Source organism: Otolemur garnettii, unplaced genomic scaffold (assembly GCF_000181295.1).
Source record: "Otolemur garnettii isolate 467f Iridium unplaced genomic scaffold, OtoGar3 scaffold00001, whole genome shotgun sequence".
Taxonomy (NCBI): domain Eukaryota; kingdom Metazoa; phylum Chordata; class Mammalia; order Primates; family Galagidae; genus Otolemur; species Otolemur garnettii.
This window is the reverse complement of record NW_003852396.1, coordinates 29,994,609-30,018,538: the sequence shown is the minus strand read 5'-3', so window position 1 is coordinate 30,018,538 and position 23,930 is coordinate 29,994,609. Positions and strand designations below refer to the sequence as shown.

At 47.8% G+C, this 23,930-nt stretch overlaps 1 protein-coding gene across 2 annotated transcripts in view; it reads right to left on the bottom strand.

Annotated features, from left to right (window-relative positions):
• Positions 1–826: 826 nt before the first annotated feature.
• Positions 827–23,930, bottom strand: part of CLPB (ClpB homolog, mitochondrial AAA ATPase chaperonin) — a 164,203-nt gene continuing 141,099 nt past the window's right edge. For both annotated transcript variants that reach the window (XM_003780927.3, XM_003780926.3), the window contains 9 exons: positions 19,266–19,343; positions 17,963–18,018; positions 12,061–12,105; positions 11,236–11,397; positions 3,889–4,045; positions 2,450–2,523; positions 2,164–2,283; positions 1,855–1,959; positions 827–1,147 (listed from right to left, as the gene is read on the bottom strand). In XM_003780927.3, coding sequence (XP_003780975.1) covers positions 899–1,147; positions 1,855–1,959; positions 2,164–2,283; positions 2,450–2,523; positions 3,889–4,045; positions 11,236–11,397; positions 12,061–12,105; positions 17,963–18,018; positions 19,266–19,343 — 1,046 coding nt within the window. In that variant the 3' untranslated portion in view covers positions 827–898. The remainder of the gene's footprint in view (positions 1,148–1,854; positions 1,960–2,163; positions 2,284–2,449; positions 2,524–3,888; positions 4,046–11,235; positions 11,398–12,060; positions 12,106–17,962; positions 18,019–19,265; positions 19,344–23,930) is intronic.

The following is a 23,930-nucleotide window of genomic DNA, read 5'->3' as shown; positions in this document are numbered from 1 at the left end:
AATCCTATGATCTCTCCCCTACAGTTTCCCAGTATCTAAGGCTGAGGCAGACTACATGGCCATGGGAGCAGGCCCAATCCTATGATCTCTCCCCTGCAGCTTCTCTAGTTTCCTAAAGGGCCCCAAAGTGCTAAATTTGCCTGGTCATCTGGGACTGCTGTTCAGACCCAGAGCATGGTGGGGTAATGAATGCGTCAGGTCCCCTTCTGGAGGTGCCCTGTACTGGCCTAGTCCCCAAGCCTGGAGAAAAATGGTCTGGCCCGACTCCAGGATGTCGGGGAGGGGGGGGGAAGAACATGGAGTGGGTATAGTATGGCAGTAGAAAGGGGGTATTGGGTCACTTCCTCTTAGAATTTTAGGGCATAGAACGAAGGGCTACAGACTAAACTCCAGAAGCATCTATGCCGGGGGCTGTGCACTTTCCCACTACTCCCAGTGGACACATTCTGGGGACTGAGTTGCATGAGGGCCAGCAGAGGGTGGCAGGTCACAGCCTGGTCCCTGTCTTCTTCTAGCCTGATCTTTTCTTAGCTGCCATACTTCTGAGCTTCTCAGGAACATGATAAAGCTCCAAAGACTAGTGGTATGGGGATCACGCTGAAAGATAGAGATAAGGCTCCTCCCTCCTCCTTGTCTAAAAGGGGGTGAAAAGGCAGCTCCTCTCATAGGGACTTGTTAGCAGATTATAGGCCCACAGCAAAGGAGCCAGACAAGCGCAAAATTCCTGCTTCTGACTTTGGGTGGAGGAGGGGTCTTCCAGGGGCTGTGAGGAGGTAAGCAGGCCTTAGGCTGGGTAGAGAAGAGGGAGAGGCGTAAGGGGAAGATATGTCAGTTGCCATGCCACAGCTAGGGGGCCTTTATTGGATGTTAAGGGCACATGTAGGCAGGGAGGCAGATGCTAGATGGTGTAGCACACCTTCTCAGGGTGCAGTGGTGCCCGGATGTCCAGTTTGTGGGTCTTGCTGTCCTTATCGATGATCTCCAGCCGCAGTTTGGGTAGACGCTTCTCAGTCTGGGGTGAAGGCAGTTCCGGGCTCTTGAGTAGTTGCTTGTCTGAGTCCTCCACGGTGATGCGCAGAGTGCAGCCCCCTGGCAGTAGGTCCTGCTCGTAGGCAGCTGCCAGCTGGTTCACCACACGGCGCTCTACCTGCAGGTGGTGGTAGGTGAAGTGTCATCACTGCCTCAGCCTGGGCCCAGCCTCTATCACTTCCTGCTACGGCAAGTCAGGGACTTTCTCAGAGCCTCAGTTATCTCATTTGCAAAGTAGGGCTAACAACACTTAGCTTATAGCATTCGTTGTGCTAAAGGCTCAATGATGTCAGTTTCTAAGGCCCCCAGCCATTTCCTACTCTGGGAGGGTTCACTTTGCCACCCTTCAGACAGGGTTTTGTTTGTTTGTTTGTTTTTAAGATAGTCTCACTTTGTTGCCTTTGGTAGAGGGCAGTGGCATCATAGCTCACAGCAACCTCAAACTCTTGGGCTTAAGCAATTCTCTTGCCTCAGCCTCCCAAGTAACTAGGACTACAGGTACCTGCCACAATACCTGGCTATTTTTTAGAGACAGGGTCTCGCTCTAGCTTAGGCTAGTCTCAAACTCGTAAGCTCAGGTGATCTGCCTGCCTTGGTCTTCCAGAGTGCTGGGATTATAGGCGTGAGCCACAGTGCTCAGAACCTAGATAGGGGTTTTACTTGATCATCTTATGTTTTTGGTTCTGAAGGGGCATCTACGCTGGGTGGGAACAATTCCAGCAGCCTGACTATAGAGAGACAGGCTGGCAGCCCAGGGACTGGGTCTGGGAGGCACTGTCAGGGGGGTTTGGAGGTACCTTACTTCTCTCATGCTCCTGTGCTCACCTCATGCTTGATGGAGCGGGCACCATAGTGCACATTGTAGCCATCGACCAACACGTCTGCCACCTCACGGTCCCAGAGCAGTGTGATGTTGTGCCTTTGCTTGGCCTGGGACAAGTCAGATAGAAATGCCTGTGCGTGTGCCCAGTACTTTCCATCTCTTACCACTCTCACCTGAGGCCAGGCCTGGGAGAGACTGCATACCCCCAAGGCCACTGGCCCATGCTCCACCTTTTGGGAGACGGGGGTACTCCCAGTCCAGTGCTCCAGAATTCCAATACCCATCCCCACTCATAAGCAATCCACTCTTACTCTCTTGGCCCAGAAGTTCAGTTCCTTGTTGACTAGTTGAATGAGCTCCGAATGGCAGAAGGGGAGGAAGTAGACGATCTCATTGATCCGCCCCAGAAACTCATCCCTCCGGAAGTGAGCCTGCAGGGTCAGGTTGGGGATGAGGAGAGCTCAGTGACCAAAAGGGGAAAGGGAAATTACTGGACCCCAGTGGGGAAGGGAGCGAGCTTCTATATCTTCAGAATGGCTAAAGTCACATTCCTCCAACCTTAGGGTCTAGCAAGAAGTGCCAAGAAAGACCTCTTACTTTCAGGATTGGGCGGATCACATTCTCCTTGAAGTTCTTTGAGATGGTGATTTTGTCACTAATCTGGACATCCCCTGTGGAGGAAGAATCATAAACTGCTTAATTCCCACACTTAGCTTTGTGTGGGGGCTGTGCCTGCTGCTTAGTGCTACCTATAAAAAGAGCCCTGTTCCTGCCCCTGCCTGTGTGAGCCTGGACAAGGTCTACGACTTTCTGGGCCTTGGCCTGGTGTCCTTGTTTGACAAGGTACTGCTTTCTGAAGCCCTTCCAGCTCTCATGTGCCACAAAACCTTGAGCTCTTAGGGTGGGAGTTGTGTGATGGAGGGAGAGGGAGGAGATGAGTCAGGGCCAAGACTTTGGTTCTTGGCTCTGCACCGATAGCTTAGTGAGTAGGGCGCTGGCCACATACACCAAAGCTGGTGTGTTTGAGCCTGGGCCGGGCCTGCTAAACGATAATGACAACTGCAACAAAAAAACAGCTGGGCATTATGGCAGTTATTCGGGAGGCTGAGGCAAGAGAATCTCTTAAGCCCAAGAGTTTGAGGTTGCTGTGAGCTACGATGCTATAGCACTCTAATGAGGATGACATAGTGAGATAATGTCTCAAAAAAAAAAAAAAAAACCAGACTTTGGTTTTGACCTGGAGGAAGGGGGCTGAAGGTTCAACCCTGAACAGAAAGGTGACAGATAACGCCTCCTGCCTGATGTGCTCCTCATTTTTAGCAGTCTGTAGGGCCTATCCATGCAGGAAACTGCCTCAGATGGATGGAAAAGGCTGTGCCCATTGCCATATAGTTGTTTGTCTTTTTTGTTTTTTGGAGACAGAGTCTCACTTGGTCACCCTGGTAGAGTGCTACGGCATCATAGTCACAGCAACCTCAAACTCTTGGGCTCAACCTCCCGAGTAGCTGGGACTACAGGCACCTGCCACAATGCCTGTCTAACTTTTCTATTTTTAGTAGAGATGGGGTCTCACTCTTAGTCAGGCTGGTCTTGAACTGGAATGCTCAGGTGATCCACCCACCTCAGCCTTCCAGAGTGTTAGGATTACAGGCATGAGCCATTGCACATGGCCTGCCTATAGTTTTTGATCTGCTGTGCCCTCAATATACCAAAGTACCTCTATTTGTTGAGAGTGCATTTCTTTAGTCCCCTAAGATCCTGGCTCCTTCAATCTGGTGTAGCTCTGTCTAACCATGTCTGGAGCCCTGTTATCACCCAATAGACTTGGGGCTTTGTTGAGGAAGTGGAGATAATGTCTCTTTTTGTCTTTCCTCCACTGTTACTTGATATGGTGTCTGCTCAGTGTCAGCTAGAGATAAAGCTGCCTACTACTAGGACCTTCGCTGGGGCGAAGGACCCCAAATCCTATCCTTGCCCCCAGAAGATGAGCCAGTGGCCTGGTTACTGGCCCAGATAGCTCAGGTCAGCCACCATACCAAGGTTTTCAGCAATACGGTTACGGCTCATCTCCAAAGCTTCCTGCCTCAGCTGCAGTGCATGCTGTGCAATCTCTTCACTGGCCACATTGGAGGTCATGATGAAGATGGCATCCTTGCAGTCAATCGTCTTCCCTTTTCCATCTGTTAGCCGACCCTGGGAAGGAAAGGGACTATACAGTCAGGCAGCCATGAGCCTGGGCAGATTGAGCAATCTCAGTCTCAGTTTGGCTCCCCACAATGCTGTGTGCCTCCTCCAAGCCCCAGCAGTGGCTCCCTCCTCTGGGTTTTCTGAGCACTGGACCGCAGAACTCTCTGCCCCGGCTGTACCTGCTCTCCGGCATCTTTCAGGACACCCAACTACCTCTGGCATCCAGAAGGCAATTAGATCACCTGCCCAACACATTTTCCTAGAGGCCCACAGCAAGCTCTGTATTGGGGCAACAGTGGAGACTCACTGTGCCTCCAGCATATTCCTAGTCTAGAGAAGCAGTGAGACCCAGGAAACAAATGATGACAAGTGAGGATGTCGAGTATGATGATAAAGGAAAGCACAGTTGCTGCAGGAGTTCAGAGAAGGGTATTTATGGGGCCATTGTGAGGACTAGCTGTGGTCATACTGCCAAAAGATCTTTGGTAAACTGTGCTGTGCAAATGTTTAGAGCTTATTACCATAGCAGATATAATATACTGAAACAGGCATAATCTCCAATCTCTGGAGCTGCCATCTGGCCTGAGAGAGGGACAGAAAATAAGGTTCCCTGTTCACATTGGAAAGTTTACTTGGAATCTTTAACTTTTTCTAGAACTGAAAGAAAGAGGTATCTATACTGGAGACTAATATGCCAAAGAAAGAGAAAAGGAGTAAACAAAGGAAGAGAAGAGAGAAGAGACAGAAGACCTATACGAGTATAGCATTCTGGGGCCAGTTAGGTCAGAGCTCCACCCATGCAGCAAACCTCAAGAGCACCACTGATTATAATCATCTGAGGTCGGACAATTAAGTTAGTGAACTTATCCTAGACCACAGTGATTTCAGCAATGGGGTATGTAGCACTTTTTGTAGGATGAGTTTGTGAACTTAAATTGTCCAACTTTTGTATGAGAACGTGTTCAAATTCAATAGCTATCAGAGAAATGCAAATTAAAACCACAGTGAGATAGTGCTATGCAGCTACTAAGATTCTTAAAGACTGATAATAACAAGAGTTATTAAGGATGGGGAGCAATGGGAATTCTCATATGGTGCAGGTCAGATTACAAATGGTACAACTACTTTGAAAACCAGTTTTGCATTATGTACTAGGGTTGAATATGCTCTGTGGTAGAGATACAGAGATATGCCATCTAGATTTTTTCCTTCCAGTAAGGACATTTTGCCTAGGGGATATGGTGGCAGACATCCTCCAGATATCAGTTCCTTGAGGGTCTGCCTTGGCTACAAAGATATGCTTCACCCAAGGTCATGGTCTTCCTAAGGTGAATGAGCAAGGCAGGAGTGTAGTTAACCATTTCAGTCTGACACAGAATACAGGAATGGGTTCTACTTATTTCAAAGCTTCACACCAGGTTGGCTCAAGCTTTGGCAGACTTATATTGCAATTCATCTCCCCTTCCCAATCCTACATCTTCTGCCTTACTTTCATTGGGATTGATCCCTAATAAACATCTTGTACTCCCCCACCAAAAAAAAGAGTACCACTGCTTGGCTTGGCGCTCATAGCACAGTGGTTACGGCACCAGCCACATGCCCTGAGGGTGGTGGGTTTGAACCCAGCTCGGGCTAGCTAAATGACGACGACAACTGCAATAAAAAATAGCTGGGTGTTGTGGCTGGCACTTGTAGTCCCAGCTACTTGGGAGGCTGAGGCAAGATAATCGCTTAAGCCCAAGAGTTTGCAGTTGCTTGAGCTGTGACACCATGGCACGCTACCCAGGGCAACAGCTTGAGACAAAGAAAGAAAAAAAAAAGAAGAGTACCACTGCTGAATAGCACTTTACATCATTTATAACAGCAAAGATCAGGGACTTATAGAGAGAAAGTGATGGTGGCAATGGTGACCACTGATAGGGTACTTTTACTTTCTTAACAGGTGTTGTGCTTAGTGTTTTCTGTGCAGTATTTTACTACAACTAGAAAGTAGCTCCTCAAGGGGAAAGACTAGATCTTTCCCATCACTGTATCCTAGACCAATGTCTGGCCCAGAGTAGGTGTTTCCCAGTTGCTTGGTGAATGCCTGAATTCTCACCACCACTCTCAGAGGTTAGGTATAGTTATGGCCCTTATGAAGAAACTGAGGCTCAGAAAGGCTCAGTAACTTGTTCAAGGTGCCATATCTAGAATACAGTACAGCTGAGACTTGAGCTGTCTAACTGTAGAACCCATGCTCTTCCCTCTGCACTGGGCTACAGAGGTCATACCAATGGTGCTGGTTAAGTAAGACCTCATTTTCTTCTCTCAATAAAATTTTCTCAGAATTCTGCCCAATTCAGTTTGCAACCTTTGATCCTTACTGGAGAGAAGCATCTGGGACAGGTGCTAGGGAGGGGCAGACTTGCCTGGGATTTCTTCTGGGAAGCAGACAGAAGCATAGTTCCTGCCAACGTGGGAAACATAGTTCTAGGGACAGATCCCTGACCTCTGCCTGTTGGCTCCTGCCTAGCCAGTGATGTTGGGCCTTGCCCCAGTCTCAGGGTCAGCCCTTGCTTTTAAAGCCAGTGTAATGGCAAACCCACTCCTGTCCCTTAGGGACAAAGCAGAAAGGAATGTGCATCAACTAAACACCCACTGCCTTCGGTGCCTTTTCCAGCTTTGCTTTACACTGGCCTTTGGCACAGGCCTCTGGGAAAGTATTAGTTCCACAGTGGTCTTTTCACAAGGAGCCTGGTGATCCAGGTCCTAGAGCTGGTCACTTTCCTGTTCCTCCCTTGGGATGGGAAAAGGAGAAACAAGGGTGCAAGTAGATGTTCCTGAGCTTTTGCCACCAGCTTTTCACTTTTACCCTTTGCTTATAGGTTTTAATACAACAGAATCCACTGAGAGCAATTCTAGTTTTGGAGACTGTGTGTGACGCATCCAAGCATGTGCATATTATACTGTGTATGTTCCACACTCACTTCGCAGAGCTCATCCCCAAGGACTGAGTTCACATACCGCTGTACTGGCCAGAGCAATAACCCAGCAGCAATTTCATTCTAAGAGATCAAAGCTCTGCTCATAACTGAGCCTGAGGATGGGTCCCAGGTGGGCAAGGGGAGCAGGTGCAGTGCACAACTGACCCAAAGGGTGACTTTCAGCACTCATATCTCCTTCTCAGTTTCCTTGGCAATAAAGAGGTGTCCCAAAGAGGGAGCTATCCCTGTCCTACCTCCTACCAACAACCAGAGCATGTATATGCTAGGTGGGGCTTGAATGCTCACCCCAAGGTTATAAGGTTACTCTCCCATTGTCTCAAGTATAAACTGTTGAAGGAAGAAGAAATGGGTGGGTTTCCTGGGGACCAGTATCTTCCTGGGACTCTTGCCTTGGGCTGTAGGCTCTGCAGTCCAGGCATTAGTCCTGCTTGGTGTTAGTGTCTATAATAGAGTTCTTACTTTTCAGGGCCCCGGCTTAGGAGAACTGGGCTGGGTGGAATGGGTGACTTCCCTCTACCCTTAGCCTGGATTAGATGCCCTCACAGGCCCTGACAATTGCTATTTATCCCTAGTGCAGCACCTACAACAAGGGACTGAGCTGCCTCCTGGCTGTCTGTCTCCCATACTCATTCATAATGCTGAGACAGGGAGGGCCTGCCTCTGTTTGGTTTGTGCCCCCATGGCCCAGACAGTGCCTCATGTATAAACAAACGAGCCGCATTCTGTTTGCCTCCTATCTCTCCAGTGACTCTTCCCTGATAGGTCCTGAGCCTCTGTTTGCAGCTCCCTCTTCCTGTACCCTATTCTCTCCCTGGGTGAGATCTCATCTATTCCTGAGGCTTCCTCTAATCTCTCTGCGCTGAATGATTCTGGAATTGCTATCTTCAGTCAGACCTTTCTTAAGCTCTAGGCTCGTAAAACTGACAAATGTCCTCTCGGACATCTCCGTCTGGGTGTCCTGTAGGTATCTTGCTTTCAGCAATGTCAAACCACAGTGCCTTGCCCTCTTCTCCCATCTGCTGTTCATCCTACAGCTTCCTGGTCATTCAGGCCAGAAACCTGACCACTGATCACCGCTGGCTTCTTCTCTCCTCCTAGTGGTTTTCTTCAGCTTCCTGCCTCGTCAGCAATAGCCTGGGCTCCCCAGTGGTGTCCTCCTGGGGCCCCTTCTCCCTGCTGGTCCACTCTCTACACAGCTGCCTGTAGGAGTTTTGTTGGGAAAAATCTGACCATGTTTTTCTTGCTTAAAATCTTTCAAAGGGGCTCGGCATTTGTAGCTCAAGCAGCTAAGGCGCCAGCCACATACACCTGAGCTTGTGGGTTTGAATCCAGCCTGGGTCTGGCAAACAACAGTGACAACTACAACCAAAAAAAAAAGCTGGGCGTTGTGGCAGGCACCTGTAGTTCCAGCTACTTGGGAGGCTAAGACAAGAGAATCGTGTAAGCCCAGGAGTTGGAGGTTGCTGTGAGCTGTGATACCACGGCATTCTACCCAAGGCAACAACTTGAGGCTCTGTCTAAAAAAAAAAAAAAAAATCTTTCAAAGGTTCCTTACTCTTTGCTGGAGAAATCCACATTCCTGTCCCTGCCATTTGAACTGGGCACTATCTACCTCACTCACCTCATCCGCACCATGCTGTCTTCACTTTCCCTGCTGGTCAAGCAGTGCTGACCAGCTATGGTTCCCTGAGACTACCAGGCTGTTTCATGCTCCACATTTCTGCACATTAGGTTTTTATTGCTGGCCCTATTCCATTCTGTTCATCTAGCACTCACTCATCCTTTGAAGGTTTGCTGAATTATTGTTGGATTAAGTAAGTCAACAGGGGAATTCTTCGGACTTTGCAGGCTCAGGGACTGGCTGGAGTGAACATGACAAAGTCCTGTCCTCAAGGAGCATATCTGCATATATCTGGACAAGTAAACTCGGATGGCAGCTTCGGTCAAAGGAACTGGAGTATCAGAAACTGTAGCAGGTGTGTGTGGGGTAGTGCTAGCTGCAGGGAGTTACTATCAACTGCCTAAAGGGCAGTCAGAGGAGTGAAGCAGTGAAGGAGGGGACAGGGCTCATACGTGGGGCTGTAAACACCTCCCAGATGGAGCTGGTCATATTTCAGTCAGCAGCCACCTTCCCTCTTTCTGGAGGGGAGAATGCCATCAGGGGTACCTCTTTACACATGCAGAGGTCAAACAGGCTGCTATGCTCACCCTCCCTGAGTGGGGAGCACCCATTCTTTGAGCACTTCACTGCAGACTGACCTCTCTCTCTTGGCCCTGGCTGTGTGGCAGCCATTTAAGTTGCAGGCTCTAGAACTGGGCTGCCTGGGTTCAAATCCTCCATTCACCCTCCCCAGCTATGTGCCCGCAGGCAAATCACTTAATCTTACTTTATAAACCTCAGTTTCCATATCTGTTAAATGAAGGCGATAATGATAACTATCCTTGGAGAACTATTGGGAGGATGAAATGAATCAATACGTCATGAATTTCTTAGAACAGCGAATGGCACTTTGCCAACTACTACTATGTCTCCTTCCTACCTGTCTACCAGGCAGAGAGCGCCCAGCGGGCAGGCTTGTATCTGGGCACCTGAATCCCACTTCGAGGCTAGAATGGAGTGGAGTCCTCAGAGTACACATGCGAGTAACTGAGTATGTGACCCCTAAAGAACTGGCCTCTTCCTCAGCAGGGGTTCCAGGAGGCTGGGAGAAGCTGAGGCCCTGGGAAGATAGCAGCAAAATAGGGCCAGGGCAAGAATGCTGGGCCACGTGTAGAAGGCAACAGGCAGCTGGTGGACAGATTTGGATCTGGGTCTTCCTGGCTTAGAATCCAATGCACTGTTTAGTCTGGGGGAATCCATTCCTGTGCCACATGTGACATGGGAAGGAAGCCACCTTCCCATTTTCCCAGGACTGGAGGAGGCTAAATAGAAAGGTGGGCTGGACTCCATCTGGCTAGATGCTGGCTAATGCGGCCACAGCCTTGGAGAAGACAGACCTCATTATGGGTTCAGCCTTTGGATCTCTGTGTTCTTTTTGACAGGACAGGGCCCCTGAAAATGCAGAGGTCATCTTCTCCCAGGACCACAAGCAATCCCTCACCCAGCTCAGGGCAGTGTAGTACAGAGGGCAGAATTTGGGCTCTGGGATCAACCATATCTGTAGTCCAATCTTGGCTCCTTACACAGTAGCTCTGTGGCCTTAGGCATGTCATTAATAACCTCTTTTTTTTTTTTGAGACAGAGTCTCACTTTGTCCCCTCTGAGTGCTGTGGCGTCACAGCTCAGCTCCAGCTCTTGGGCTTAGGCGATTCTCTTAGCTACTCCCAAGTAGCTAAGACTATAGGCGCCTGCCACAATGCCCGGCTATTTTTTTTTTTGTTGTTGTTGTTGCAGTTTGGCCGGGGTCGGGATTGAACCCGCCACCCTTGTGGTATATGGGGCTGGCACCCTACTCACTGAGCCGCAGGTGCCACCCATTAATAACCTCTTTGAATCTATAAAAAATGAGATAATTTCTACCTTACCTGGCTATTAGTGATAATGTCAGTAAACCCTTTAGTACAAATCTAGTATGTAGAATGTACTGAACAGAGATGACTTCTCTCCAGTTAGAGCTTATCTCTACTGGAGGCAGAGGGACTGTCCAGTTTGTGAGGAACCTAGAACTCCTCAGAAGAAAAGGGTTCCACGAGCCAGGGCATTTCCATTTCGTCATTAGCAGTAACAGCAAAAGTATGAACATTATCAAGAACTGGTGGGGACAATGTTTGACACACAGGGAAAATTGCTGTTTGAATCAGAAGGGCTCTTGGAGCTTATCTGATCCAGCCTCCTTGTTTATTACCTGAGGTCCCCAATATCTAGAGATGGTGACGTTTCAAGGCCACAAAGCCAGTCAGGAGTGAAGCTGGAACTAAAAATTCAGGTGTCTTTCTCACAGAACCTCTGCCCCCTATGTCTCTCGAGCAATCAGCCTAGGCAGCCACGACACTTCAACTCTTGGGCAGCACTGGTCTCCCCTTAAGTGCCCCACCCGGGTCTTGGTCCAGAGAGAGGCTAAGTCCCATCTGCTAAAGGACTAAATGTACACATGTGGGGTGCAGCAAATTGAGGCATAACTGGACAGCCTCTGGGCCCGTGCTTTCTGCTGATCACAGCCCTGACACCTCCAGGTGTCCCCCTGCTGCATCCTGGTCCGAGTTGACTCTTACCTCATCAAACAGCTGCAGCATAATGGTGAGCACATCTGGATGGGCCTTGTCTACTTCATCGAAGAGCACCACAGCATTGGGACACTGCTTCAACTTCTTGGTCAGCTGGCCACCCTCCTCGTGGCCAACGTACCCTGGTGGGGACCCAATAAACTTGGCCACCTAGGAGAAGGAAGGAACATTCTAGGAAGACCTTTCTGTGCTTTTAGTTTCCAGTATGGGGCATCTGGGGGAAGGTGGTTTTCTATACTGTTAAGACTGCCTGTCTCTACAAGGGCAGTCAGCTATCGTGTCCTCCTGGTGTGGCAGAATCCTGCTATGATGGGAGGATGACAGATCTTCTTTATGTTTATTCTACAAAGAAATCTTTTTTTTTTTTTTTTGAGACAGAGCCTCAAGCTGTCCCCCAGGGTAGAGTGCCGTGGCATTACAGCTCACAGCAACCTCCAACTCCTGGGCTCAAGCGAGTCTCCTGCCTCAGCCTCCCAAGTAGCTGGGACCACAGGCGCCCGCCACAACGCCCGGCTATTTTTTGGTTGCAGCCGTCATTGTTGTTTGGCGGGTCCGGGCTGGGGATTCGAACCCGCCACCTAAGGTGTACATGGCTGGCGCCTTAGCCGGTTGAGCTATAGGCGCCGAGCCTCTACAAAGAAATCTTATACAACAGATCAGTGGCCCTGCTGCACACCGGTGTGCCCAAGGACAATCCCCAGGCTGCTGGAATTATCTGAAGCCCAAAGACTCAAATGACAAGTTATATGAAATACCAAGGCAGTCAGGGTGACAGGCCCTCCAAAGCACACTTTACCATAGATTCTCACTCACCTCATGTCGCTCCTGGAACTCAGACATGTCCAGTCTGATGAAGCCCTGTGTGGAAACAAGAGGCACCAAGTCCATTTGGGGGTAGGAAGGTAGAGAGAAAGGTTAAGGGTGGGAACATCTCAATTATCCCCAACGCTTTCAAACCGCATCAACCCAAGATCTATTTCATTCTTAGGACATGCCTCCTTTTCTATCCACTTACCTTCCACATGAATCCCTCATTCTCTACCTTTCTAGAGCCAAATTATGTCTCTGACCTTCTAAATATGACTCAGAATGTCTTCTTTCAGGTACACACCCATCCATCCCACATTTCCTGAGGGCATCCTGTGTGTGCTGGGCACTGGACCTACATATGAGATGGTGTCCTTGAGGAGCACCCCTCCGAGTGGTGCAGACATGGACAAAGTCAATCATCAGCAAAGTGAACTGTGACGAGCAATAAATACCCAGATGGTTCTTTAGTGCCCTGCAACTTTGTAAATGTGTGTGGGGCACACGTCCTTTTGTTTTAGTTTTCTTTAAAATGAATACATTTTTAAACTTACACTTCTTCATTTCATTTAAAAGATAGCCATAATGGTACTTGCAGCCCTTTTCTTTCCACCATTGGGCTTAGAGGTGATTTCTAAAGAAGTGGCCCCCTGGAGTTAAGTGCCATATTTAACCCCAGGGGAAGAAAATACCTAATATGTGTGACTTAAAGAGTTAGCACATGTGGAAGGTCCACTCGTTTTCATGAAGAATTAACTGCTTGGGGAGTTATGAGGGCATTCACAGGTGCCCTATCTATCCAGCCAGACCAGGTCTACCCCCTCCCCCACCAGCTCTTGTCCTACTGACGCATGCTTCCAACATAGGGACAGCACACACTGAATGCTGCTTCTCTTGAGAACTGGGATGACAGCATGATCTTGAGAACCTCAGAAGGGGTAGCTAGCTTGGCCACTGGTCAGAAATTCACTCAGTCATGTATTTTTAGTTCCTTCTCTGCCCTATCACTCTGTACCTCAGGTACAGGGTGGTGGGAAAAGCCCTGGGGTTCTATCCTGTGGGCTGTGGACATGCCACCCTTTTGAGCTGCAGTTGTAACACAGGCCTTTGGCTCCTCTTCCTGCCTCAACAGGGCCTGATGAGAGGACCTGATCCAAGATGCGGGATAGGGCTTAGAATAGTTATTAAGGTCACACGGGGCAAGCACTGCTATCAGGGGGTTTGGGGCAGAAGCCAGCATTATTCCAGGAGGGTCCCCAGGAAGCTCAGCCAAGAGATATGCAGGCTTCAGGAAGGGTGGGAGGAGGGCAGTGAGGAAAAAGGGAATGTTGCCCAGGGGGAACAATGAGCTGGAATCCACAAGATGGGTTTCTAATTACTAATAGCTGACATTCATTGGGTGCTTACTATGTGCCTAGCAAAATGTTCTAAGCAAGCTAAAGGGGCTTAGAACATATGTTAGTCTATGAAGTAATGATTGTTATCCCTACTTTACAGATGAAAAAACTAAGTCAAAGATTAAAATAACTTGCCCAAGGTCACCCAAGCTTGGCAATCTGGCTCCAAGTCTGTGTTCTTAGCCATTACGCTATGCTGCCTCATATTTTCCTTTCTCCCAATCAGCTGGGTTCTTGGCAGTCTTCACCTGAAGGGGTTGAGCTTTGTGCCCAGATGTCAATCAGGATACAGGGAGTACAGTACAGACTCTAGTGCTTACTTATGTCAAATGACGTGGGTTCTCATCCTAGTTCTGCTAATGACGTTATGTAACTTTGAACAAGTCTTTGGGCTTGATTTTCTTGGCTGGAATCATTTTAGTTTTATGTGATTAATTTGGGGTTATCTACAAAGTGAGGCAACAAAAATAATAGCAATATCCAACATGTACTGATTATTTACTATGTACTGAGAATGGTGTTTAAGATTTTTTTATATTATCTCATTTAACCCTCCTGATAATCCAACAAGATAGAATTCCTTATTGAACCTATTTTACAGATGAGAAAACAGATGTAAACAAAGGTTCTGGCCAACTCCACCTAGAGGGGTGGAATTGGGATTTGAACCCAGGCACGCAGATACCTGCTCCTCCTCCCTTCATCTTACTGCCATTGTAAAAGCAAGTCTTTTGGGCTGCATCACTTTAACTTGAGATGAGCTCACAGGACACCATTAAGTTGTTTCTCAAGGATTGATAACCTTAGTGATGAAAGCTGCTCAATGTGGGAGGAAGAACACACAGAGAAGAAACTAAGCTCAAAGGCAGATCTGAGAAAGAAATTATGTCAATGTGGGGTGGCACCCATAGCTCAGTGGAAAGAGTGCCAGGCACATATACCCAGGCTGGTGGGTTTGAACCCGGCCTGGACCAGCTAAATAACAATGACAACCGCAACAAAAAAAATAGCTGGGTATTGTAGTGGGCACCTGTAGTCCCAGCTACTTGGGAGGCTGAGGCAAGAGAATTGCTTAAGCCCAAGAGTTTGAGGTTGCTGTGAGCTGTGATGCTGGAACTCTACCAAGGACAACATAGTGAGACTCTGTCTCAAAAAAAAAAAAAAAAAAAAATTAAAAAATAAAATATATATAATGTGCAAATAATGCTTTGCGAGGCAGCAAAGTCTAGAGGTTATTAGTGACTCTTCACAAATGAGGAAACTAAGGATCATAGAGCTATAACTAGAATTCAAGTCACTGGACTCCTATGCCAGTGCTCATTTCACTTCTTCAGCCATCTTGAGAGGCAAATGAAAGAAAGCTCCTATTTGGTAAAAGCCTATTTTACATGGGCCCTGTATGTAACATTTTCCATACATCACTCCTTAGGTCCCGGAGATGTCAGGTGCACTGGTTAGATAGCTTAAAGTCTAAGACTCTCTCAGATTTTGAAGATAAGTCTCAAATATGCCTGTCACATGGCCAGAAAATGTCTATGCTAAGTACAGATTCTGTAACTAGTTGGCCCACAGAGCTCGTACAGGTAGAAGTTTTACAGAAGCACTAGTTATGATTTAAAAAATAAAATACATGGATTTATTCTTACACCTCTCATCTTCCTATATGAAATGGGAACAAACCAACAAATTTACAACCTAGCCTCCAAGGGCAACTGAGAACAATGGTATTGAATGGGAAGTTGAGAGACTGGGTTCTAGTTTTACTTCTTCTCCTAACAGTGACTTTGGACAAGCCTCTTAATGCTGTGGTGGCTCAGTTTTCTCGTGTGAAAAGTGGGTAATTTATCATCTATGCTATTAATATTTTCCTCAGAGGATCAAATAAGATAGTAGATCGGGTACTGCTGAGGAAAGTATGAGGTGATGTATAAATACAAGTCAAGAGAGTAGACTTACTGTGTGTGTGTTCCTGAGCTAGATGCAACTCATATTACCTGACCTGTTCACAATAACCTCAGATACAGGATTGGATAGCTTTACTTTGAGGCAAAAAGCTGAATGCTCGAGGGGTAAGATAATCTGCCTATGGCTGGTACAAAGCAGGACTGGAATTTGAGCCAAACTGGACTGGAATGGGTGGCTCCAAAGCTTTGTCCACCACAGTCCACTCCCTCCAAGGGATAATGGTGTTGCTTCCGTCTAGGGGAGGCAAGTATTAGAAGATGCCATTCATCACACCTTTAGGACATCCTGCTCTGGTGTAAATCTGTCTCCCATTTAGATGGGCCAACTAAAAAATTACACGCATTATCAGTCTTTTAATAAGCCCCTTCTCCTTTCTACAGCAGCAAGTGAGCAGATACTTTCCTTCTACTCCCACTGTGTATGAAGACATATGAAGGGAGCTTGGATAAGGAGATTATAATTTGTAATTAAATATTAACCTTTCTGACAGTATTAAAATTAAACCACTCAGAATTCTTCATCCCTAATCAGGTGGTTCCTGCCCGTAACTGCATCTTCCCTAATAGTCCTGCTACTTTATGGCCCTTTCCAGAGTGCTAATTGTTTCAATCGCTGCCAACCTGATGAATTGTCTTAAAAATGCTATTCCAGTTGGAGCATATTAGCAGCTGCGTGCTGCTCCTTGCCTGCCTGCCTGTCAAGTGGGTTTGCTCTGGGTTTGGCTGAAGCACAACACAGCTACTGGCAGAGCCCGGGAGGCTTAGAAGCCGTCAGTTATTAGGCAGAGAGGGGGCTCAGAGGGACACTGTCTGAGCTACCTTGTTTCTGTGGCTGCCCAAGGCTAAGTGGCCTCATAGGCAAGAGCATCTGGGCAACCTCCGGCAGTGGGCTGGGGTATCTTAGCCTGAACAGTGGGAAGACCGACAGGAGGTTTGGGTTTAGTAGAAATGCTGCTTTGTTCTCTCTGAGGTTTGCACTCTTGATGAAAGTACTTTTTTTCTTTTTTTTTTTTTGAGACAGAGTCTCACTTTGTTGCCCTTGGTTGAGTGCTGTGATGTCATAGCTCACAGCAACCTCAAACTCTTGGGCTCAAGCGATTCTCTTGCCTCAGCTTCCCAAGTAGCTGGGGCTCTAGGTGCCCACTACAACACCCAGCTATTTTTTTGTTGTTGTAGTTGGTGTCTGGCAGGCCAGAGCCGGGTTCAAACCTGCCAGCCCCTGCGCATTTGGCTGGCTCCCTACCCACTAAGCTGTGGGCACTGCCAATGAAAGCACTTTTTTTTTTTTTTTTTGAGACAGAGCCTCAAGCTGTCCCCCTGGGCAGAGTGCCGTGGCACCACAGCTCACAGCAACCTCCAACTCCTGGGCTCAAGCGAGTTTCCTGCCTCAGCCTCCCAAGTAGCTGGGACCACAGGTGCCCGCCAAAACCCCCAGCTGTTTTTTGGTTGCAGCCGTCATTGTTTGGCGGGTCCAGGCTGGATTCAAACCTGCCACCTTAGGTGTATGTGGCTGGCGCCTTAGCCACTTGAGCCACAGGCGCCGAGCCTGAAAGCACTTTCTGTCAGCCTAGAAAGTCAAACTGAGCAGGCCTGGGTAAGCCCAATGGTGAACAAATAGTGGATGCAGATGGCTCTCTCCTCTAGAGATCTAGGGATCTAAGCCACAGGGGAAGGAGGACTATAGGCACATAGGCTTGAGGAATAAAAAACTATGTTTAGGGTTGGTGTCCATTGCTCAGTGGTTAGGGCGCCAACCACATACACCAAGGCAGGTGGGTTCAAACCTGGCCTGCACCTGCTAAGTAACAATGACAACTGCAACGACAAAAAAATAGCCAGGTGTTGTGGTGGGCCGTGGATGCAATGGCTGGACCAGGGCTAACAGGCGTAGTAGCCTCTAGTCCCAGCTACTTGGGAGGCTGACACAAGAGAATCGCTTAAGCCCAAGAGTTTGAGGTTGCTGTGAGCTGTGACATCACAGCATTCTACTGAGGGTGAGATAGTGAGACTTTGTGAAAAAACAAAATGTTTAAAAGTTCATGCAGGATGGTGAGAAGGCATAAGCCATCTTCTTAACCTACTTTTTCTCTTACAGCCTCTAAGACTCTCTCTAACACAGCCTTGACTTCACCGGACAGTAATGGTGTGTTCCTAAAGCTGCTTCCCTCTCCAGCCTGAGCTTTCCAGGGCTGGGTGAGTGTCTTATTAAACAGCATCTAGTATAACACCTGGCACAGGGTAGATGCTTGAAAATGTTGTGTGGGTGAATCTTATTTGGTTCTTTTAGGAGCCCCAAGACTTAGGCAGGGCAAAGAATGCTATTCCTATTTCATAGAAGAAGAAACTAAAGCACAAAGAAGTGGGATTACTTGCTCAAATTCCTGGATCCCTGGAGCAACTGGTGGTTAATTTGGGGCCAGACCTGAGGCCTGCTTTCCAGGCCAGGGCCCATCTTTTTGATTGGCTATTTCCAGATTCAGAGCCTCAGGTTTTTTGAGATAGCAGGTCTCCATGGCCTACAGATCAGGCCTAGGTCCCAGCTCTTACCTTTTTGGCATCTTTGTGCATATATTTGGCTGTCTGCTTGGCCAGCTCTGTTTTTCCTGATAAGAAAGAAGGGAGAGGAGCTGGGTTAGAACCAGATGACTATCTGCTAGAAAAAAAGAATACTAAAATGCATAAACACTGGAAAGAATATATTCTATGGATGGGAATGTTGAGGCTCAAGAGAGGGTCAGCGACTCTTTCAAAGTCACCTAAGGAGTTCATGATGAAGCTGGGACTAGAATCAAAATCTGTACTATATCTTGATTTTTCTGTGGATGGAGATTGAGGCCTTTTCTCTGTAGCAGAATCCTAGAGAATCCTAAGAGTATGAGGCTGGCTCTTACAATCCAGGGCCAACTTATCCTTTGGAGTCTAGCCCAAACCTTACCTCTCCTAGGAGTGCCCTGACCTCCTGGCTTACCGTCCTACATCTCTTTCCATACTCATGGTCCTATTATTCAGCCAGGCCCTGGAATCACTTGCCAAATAGAGGCTGGGAGGGAGGGAGAGTACTTCTCACTGGCTTCACAGCCCTTCTTCATAACGTAAAGAAGGAAAGACAGTACCGAAATGGTGGCTCTGAAGAGCAATTTGGTATGATGGTAAAGCCTTTGGAAGTCACTGTCTAGTCTAGAAGTTTTAAGGTTCTATAGTATTGTAGTTAGGTGGTGGTAAACTTTGGGTCTCTATATACAAGGGAGAAGCCCAAAAAGATGCTGGGAAGGAAAGAGGAGGCAACTAAAGAGGAAGTGGAAGAGAGCGGGGCTCTGTGAGGGCCAAGAGTGAGAAGGTGAGAACGCCTCAGATAATCTAGTCCAGTTGGCTAGAAATACACCTAACTTATTTTACTACAACCAATTTTTCTATGCATCTGAAACTATGCATCTAGGCACTATGCACCTGGCACTTTTACTTCTTAAAGTTAGGCTGTATTGAACATGGAAGGCATGCTAGGCAGAAGAGGTGCTTCAATTGTTCCTGAAGGGTGGGGTTCCATGGATGCAACGGCTGGACCAGGGCTAACAGGTACTGTAGGGCCTGGTCCTCCAGATGAAATAGTCTTTGTACTATAGCTTCTAGAAGGAGAGGTATAATTCCAGTTCTTGATAACAGAATAGATGGTAAAAAAACACAGAGTCCTCTTTCTTGGGGACTCTGTAATTTGGAGGAAGTTGTTTTTAGAGCTAGGAGTTGAACTAGAGGGGGGTCATGTAGCTCTGGCCCACGGCAACTGAGGCTGCCAGGCTTGAGCCCAGTACTCCCCCATCTCTCCTTCCCCACTGGCTGATCTGTTCCCAATTACCTATTCCAGATGATCCCAAGAAGAGGAAGACCAGAGGGTGTTCTTCATCATACCAGCCATTCTCCTTCCTCCGGATCGCTATGGCCAAACACACAGACGGGGAGGGAAGCAGATAAATCAATGACACAAAAGGCAGGATAATTATCACTAAGTATACAATATGTTTTACTGCTCTGCGCCCACTCAAAGTCCTCACTACCATTAGTGCTGCCTAATCTGATTAGCTGGCAAGGCCCCTAGAGACACCTAATCAGGTTAGCATGGATTTGGAAAGCTGCCCAGAGCAGATTTCGGATAAAGTTTTCCAGGATGAGCACTCAGCGTTGCCAGGGAAACTGAAAGGCGGGTGGATGGTGAATGAAGTAAAGGGGGGTGGGGGAATTGGTGAAGGAGAATTCAAGAGGAACTTTAGCACCCACTGGTTACCATCTACTTATCATGGTGGGAGTGTGGGCCTGCCTCCTATGCAAATAGGAGAGGAAGAAGCCCCCAAGCAGGGCCTTGGGGATCTGGGGTGTGAGCTCTGGGGTCTTTCCTATTTGGGTAAATGAATGTCTGGTTTACTGTCTAGATCAGGAAGTGGAAATATAGCCAAATGCATTTCCTGGAAACAAATCAAAGGCAGTGTGCAGCTCAGGGCATGGAAGGGGTAAGCCATTTGGTTAGCATCTCTGCTAACCATGACCTCCAGCAGCAAGAGGAGGGGGAAGTGTGGGGAGTAAGACAGAACTGTACTAGTTTCCTTGGGGACTCAACTCTGCTAGAACAAGACTTGACCCATGCTCTTTGAGAGGAAGTATGTTATCAAGGGCTATGCATTCAAAGTGAGAAAACTAAGTGCTTTACTATAGAATGGGAGAATTGGGCTCAGAAGGATCACTCAAGTATAGGAACAAGAGGTAAAGCTGGGTGTGGTGGTTCAAGCCTGTAGTCCCAGTAACTTGGAAGACTGAGATGGGAGGATCACTTGAGGCTAGGAGTTCAAAGGTTGAGGATCATTTGAGGCTAGTCTTGGCAACATAGTGAGACCCTATCTCTAAAACAGTTAAAAAAAAATGCTGTATGTTACTTAAAATCAGAAAATTCACCAATAATGTATTTATTCAAACACTCTGAAAGGGAAGTATTATTGTCAACTCCATTATATTGAACAGGAAACTGAAGCAACAGATAAAGAGACATGGCCATGTCACCCAATCAGTAGATGGTAGAGTTGCTTCTCTCTCTAAACCTGTCCTCTTTTTTAAAATCACATACGGCTATTTATAAAAGTGTCTATCAATTTGGGTTGCATTAATGGAAGCATGGCAGTCAGCAGCAGGAAGGAGACAGAGCACTGTGTAATGTCAAACTCAGTCTGCAGATGGACCGGCATGTCTGGTCTGGTCCCCAGAGTGTTGGGGGGAAGATTAGCAAAGGGCCTGGATAAAACCTGGAATCCTAGTCAATCAAGAATGAGTTGACAGTCTTAGGGATGTGCTTGCTGGTCTTGAGGTGCCAAGATCCTGAATGCTATACACTGTGTGACTGGGTTTCAAAGAAGTGACTGCAGAGGTCAGGGAAGGCTCCCTGGAAAAGGGGGAACTGATGATGGATTATGGAGGCTGGGCAGGATTTGGCGGTGGCCATGATAGAGATGCAGACAGGAATGAACAAAGAGTAGTGGTGGATGGATTCAGATTATGAAGGTCTGAAATACCTGTTTTAGGATTTCAGCTGCATGCTTGGGGTTTTTCTCACCTCAACCTCTAATGTTGCTACCTAAGCACTACTTTTCTTTCTAGTTCTGGCCTCAGCAGGAACAGATGGAAGCTGTGCAACCTCACGGACATCAGATACCCACTTGGGCTGCCCAGAAGATGCTATCTGAGCATCCTGAAAGAGAATGGGAAAAACAGTCCAGCCTTTCCCCAGGGCTAGAATCCTGATCTTCTCTAAACTAACTGACCCAGGTTCCCTGGAAGGGTTGGCTATAAGGGGAACCTGCAAAATTTTAGGTACCTGAATGCTGGAGATGAAGGGGAAGAAGTCCGAGCCTGGCTGAGGGAAGAGTCCTTGGTGTTGGGACACAAACAGGGAGCTGGGGGTAGGGATATTTGGGAAAGTGACTGTAGTAAAATGGCAAAGACTAGACTGTTGTGGATGCTATGTCCACTATGTTGTCCACACGTGTGGACAAGTGATTATGTGTTTTGGGGTGAGGGTTACCCCCTTCCCAACTGAAAGGAGGCATATTCTTCTAAAAGTTGGCTAAACTGAGAATCCAGGCTGCAAGAAGCTGAGCATGAACTGTGTTCAGGCTTCAGGAGAGGCAGATGTACCCAGGCATCCCCCTAGGTGGTCTGGGAAGAACTGGGTTCCCCAGGGTATTGTGTCCCTAAGGTTCTGATCTTGGCTTTTCTTTCAGCGTAGCATCTCAGCCCTCTAAGAGCTGCACATTGCTGGGCTGTGCAGTACAAAAAATACCACGGAGAATGTGGAATTGAATTATGCCTGGGGCCATCTTTTCCCCCTTCTTTTCTAATAATGCACCTGGGAGAGAGCTCTTTATAATGCCAGGCAGACTCCACTGCACAGCTGTCCCTGACCAATTCTGCCAGATCCAGGGCACGAGTCTGGGGTGGGCTTGATATGGGCCCCCCATAAAACAGGTAAAACGCCAACCATTAAACAATTACAACTCTGGATATTTCTAATAATACTGAAGAGAAAAACAGCCAAGCAGATGGAGTCCGACAGAATGAAAAATGGAGGCAGCTAGGAAGGACTGGAGAAGGTGGGCCTCCAGTATGTGTGGCTGGCAGGGTGGCTGAGGATCAAGGCTGGGAGCCTTGAGGGGCCTCTCAGGTCAGAGTAGAGGCTGGGGCATGTGGGATGAGGCCACAGGCGTTAGTGCTCTCACTGTGGACCAGCACACACACAACTTACTCTGTAGCACTTCACAGTCTATAAAGAACTTCCATGGTCATAATTTCATTTCAGCCTTTTTAGCAGAATGAGGGGGCTTGATTCCCATTTTATAGATGAGGGGACATGTACAAAGAAGTTAGGTTACCTGCTCAATGTTACACAGGTAAATAAACGAAGACCCTATGCTTTTAACTCTTGGACCTGCACTATACTTCAGGAGTTTACAGTAAGGAATGAGCTCACCCCTGCTGGCTTTTAGCTGCCAGAGTACTTCCTCATATCCTTGCCTCACCTGGAAGAAATTCCTTCTGTGGTCTTTCAACTTGACCTGCTCAGCCTTTCAACACATGGCCTCAGGGGCCCCTGTCCCCAGACCCTACCCTGACCATCACCCTGGGCTTGAGATGGGGTCAGGGCCATCTGCATAGGCAGCGTGGCCCCCTTCCCAGGCCAGACCCATCTCTGCAAGGGCCAACTAGGCTCCTCTGCTTCCCATACTGTGCCAGTGCCTGCTTTGCTGGTTTTGTGCCTTCCAGCCAAATCTATCACTACTGGGCCATCTTAAAGTTCATGTGCAAAAACTTTTTCCCATTAACTCCACCACATCACATCTACCCTGTTAACCCAGAGGGTAGGAGTTACAGGATCTAGCTTATAGTCCTGCCAATGTCACTTACTAGTTGAATGACTTTGAAAAAAATAACTCCTTTAGAGCCTCAGTTTCTTCATCTATAAAACGGGAATAGTCACACATGCTGTGTCAGTCTCACATGAAGATTAAATAAGTTAATGGCTATGATGGCAATTTTAAGTTGCAAGGAGTTTCAGAATAATAAGAGTAAAAATAACAGTAGTCACAGAGGTAGCAATGGTAGTGCCATTAGCTTTCTGGTATTTTACAGATACTTATCCTTATAATATCCTGAGAAGGGGGTGTTATCTCTACTTTGTGGAGGCAGGAAGAGATTGAGGCTCAGACAGGGCTAGTGTGAGAGTTTACCCCTGCCTGGACCCCTGTGCTCCCATATTCCAGGGGAACAGGTGCTAGGTGTTCTATTTTCCTGAGGGGCTCCTGAGACTAGATGCACACTGGTTTAATACTTGCTATAAATGAATTACTTTGTGGTCTTTCTAGAACTGCATGGGGGTGGGGCGAGAATAGATAATTTAACTCTCATTTTACAAAAGAGAACAGTGAGGCCTGGTCCCAAGAGTCTCTTTGTGCTCTCAGTGCTTCCTACTACCCTTGGGTGAAGAAGGCTTCCACTCTCTCCTGAACCCCTCTCCAGGGAGCCTTATGTACTTGTTGAGCAAACAAGCTCTGTGCCAGGTCTGGGGCACCCACAAAGGGGCTGAAAATAAGGCTTATTACTTTGCAGTAAATGCTGTTGTGAAAACTGTGTGTTCCAAATGGGGTGGGCACACTGGGAGGAGTATGGGAAAAACTATTTGTGCCTGCTTGACATTTGCGCCTGGAGGGTGAGGGGGAGACTGCCAGGCAGTTGGGGATAGGATGGACATTCTAGGAAGAGGGCTCCACCGTATGCAAAACAAAGAGGCGGCTCAGCGCCTGTGGCTCAAGTGGCTAAGGAGCCAGCCATGTACACCCAAGGTGGCAGGTTCGAATCCAGCCTGGGCCTGCCAAACAACAATGACGGCTGCAACCAAAAAATAGCCAGGTGTTGTGGTGGGTGCCTCTGGTCCCAGGTACTCGGGAGGCTGAGGTGGGAGACTCGCTTGAGCCCAGGAGTTGGA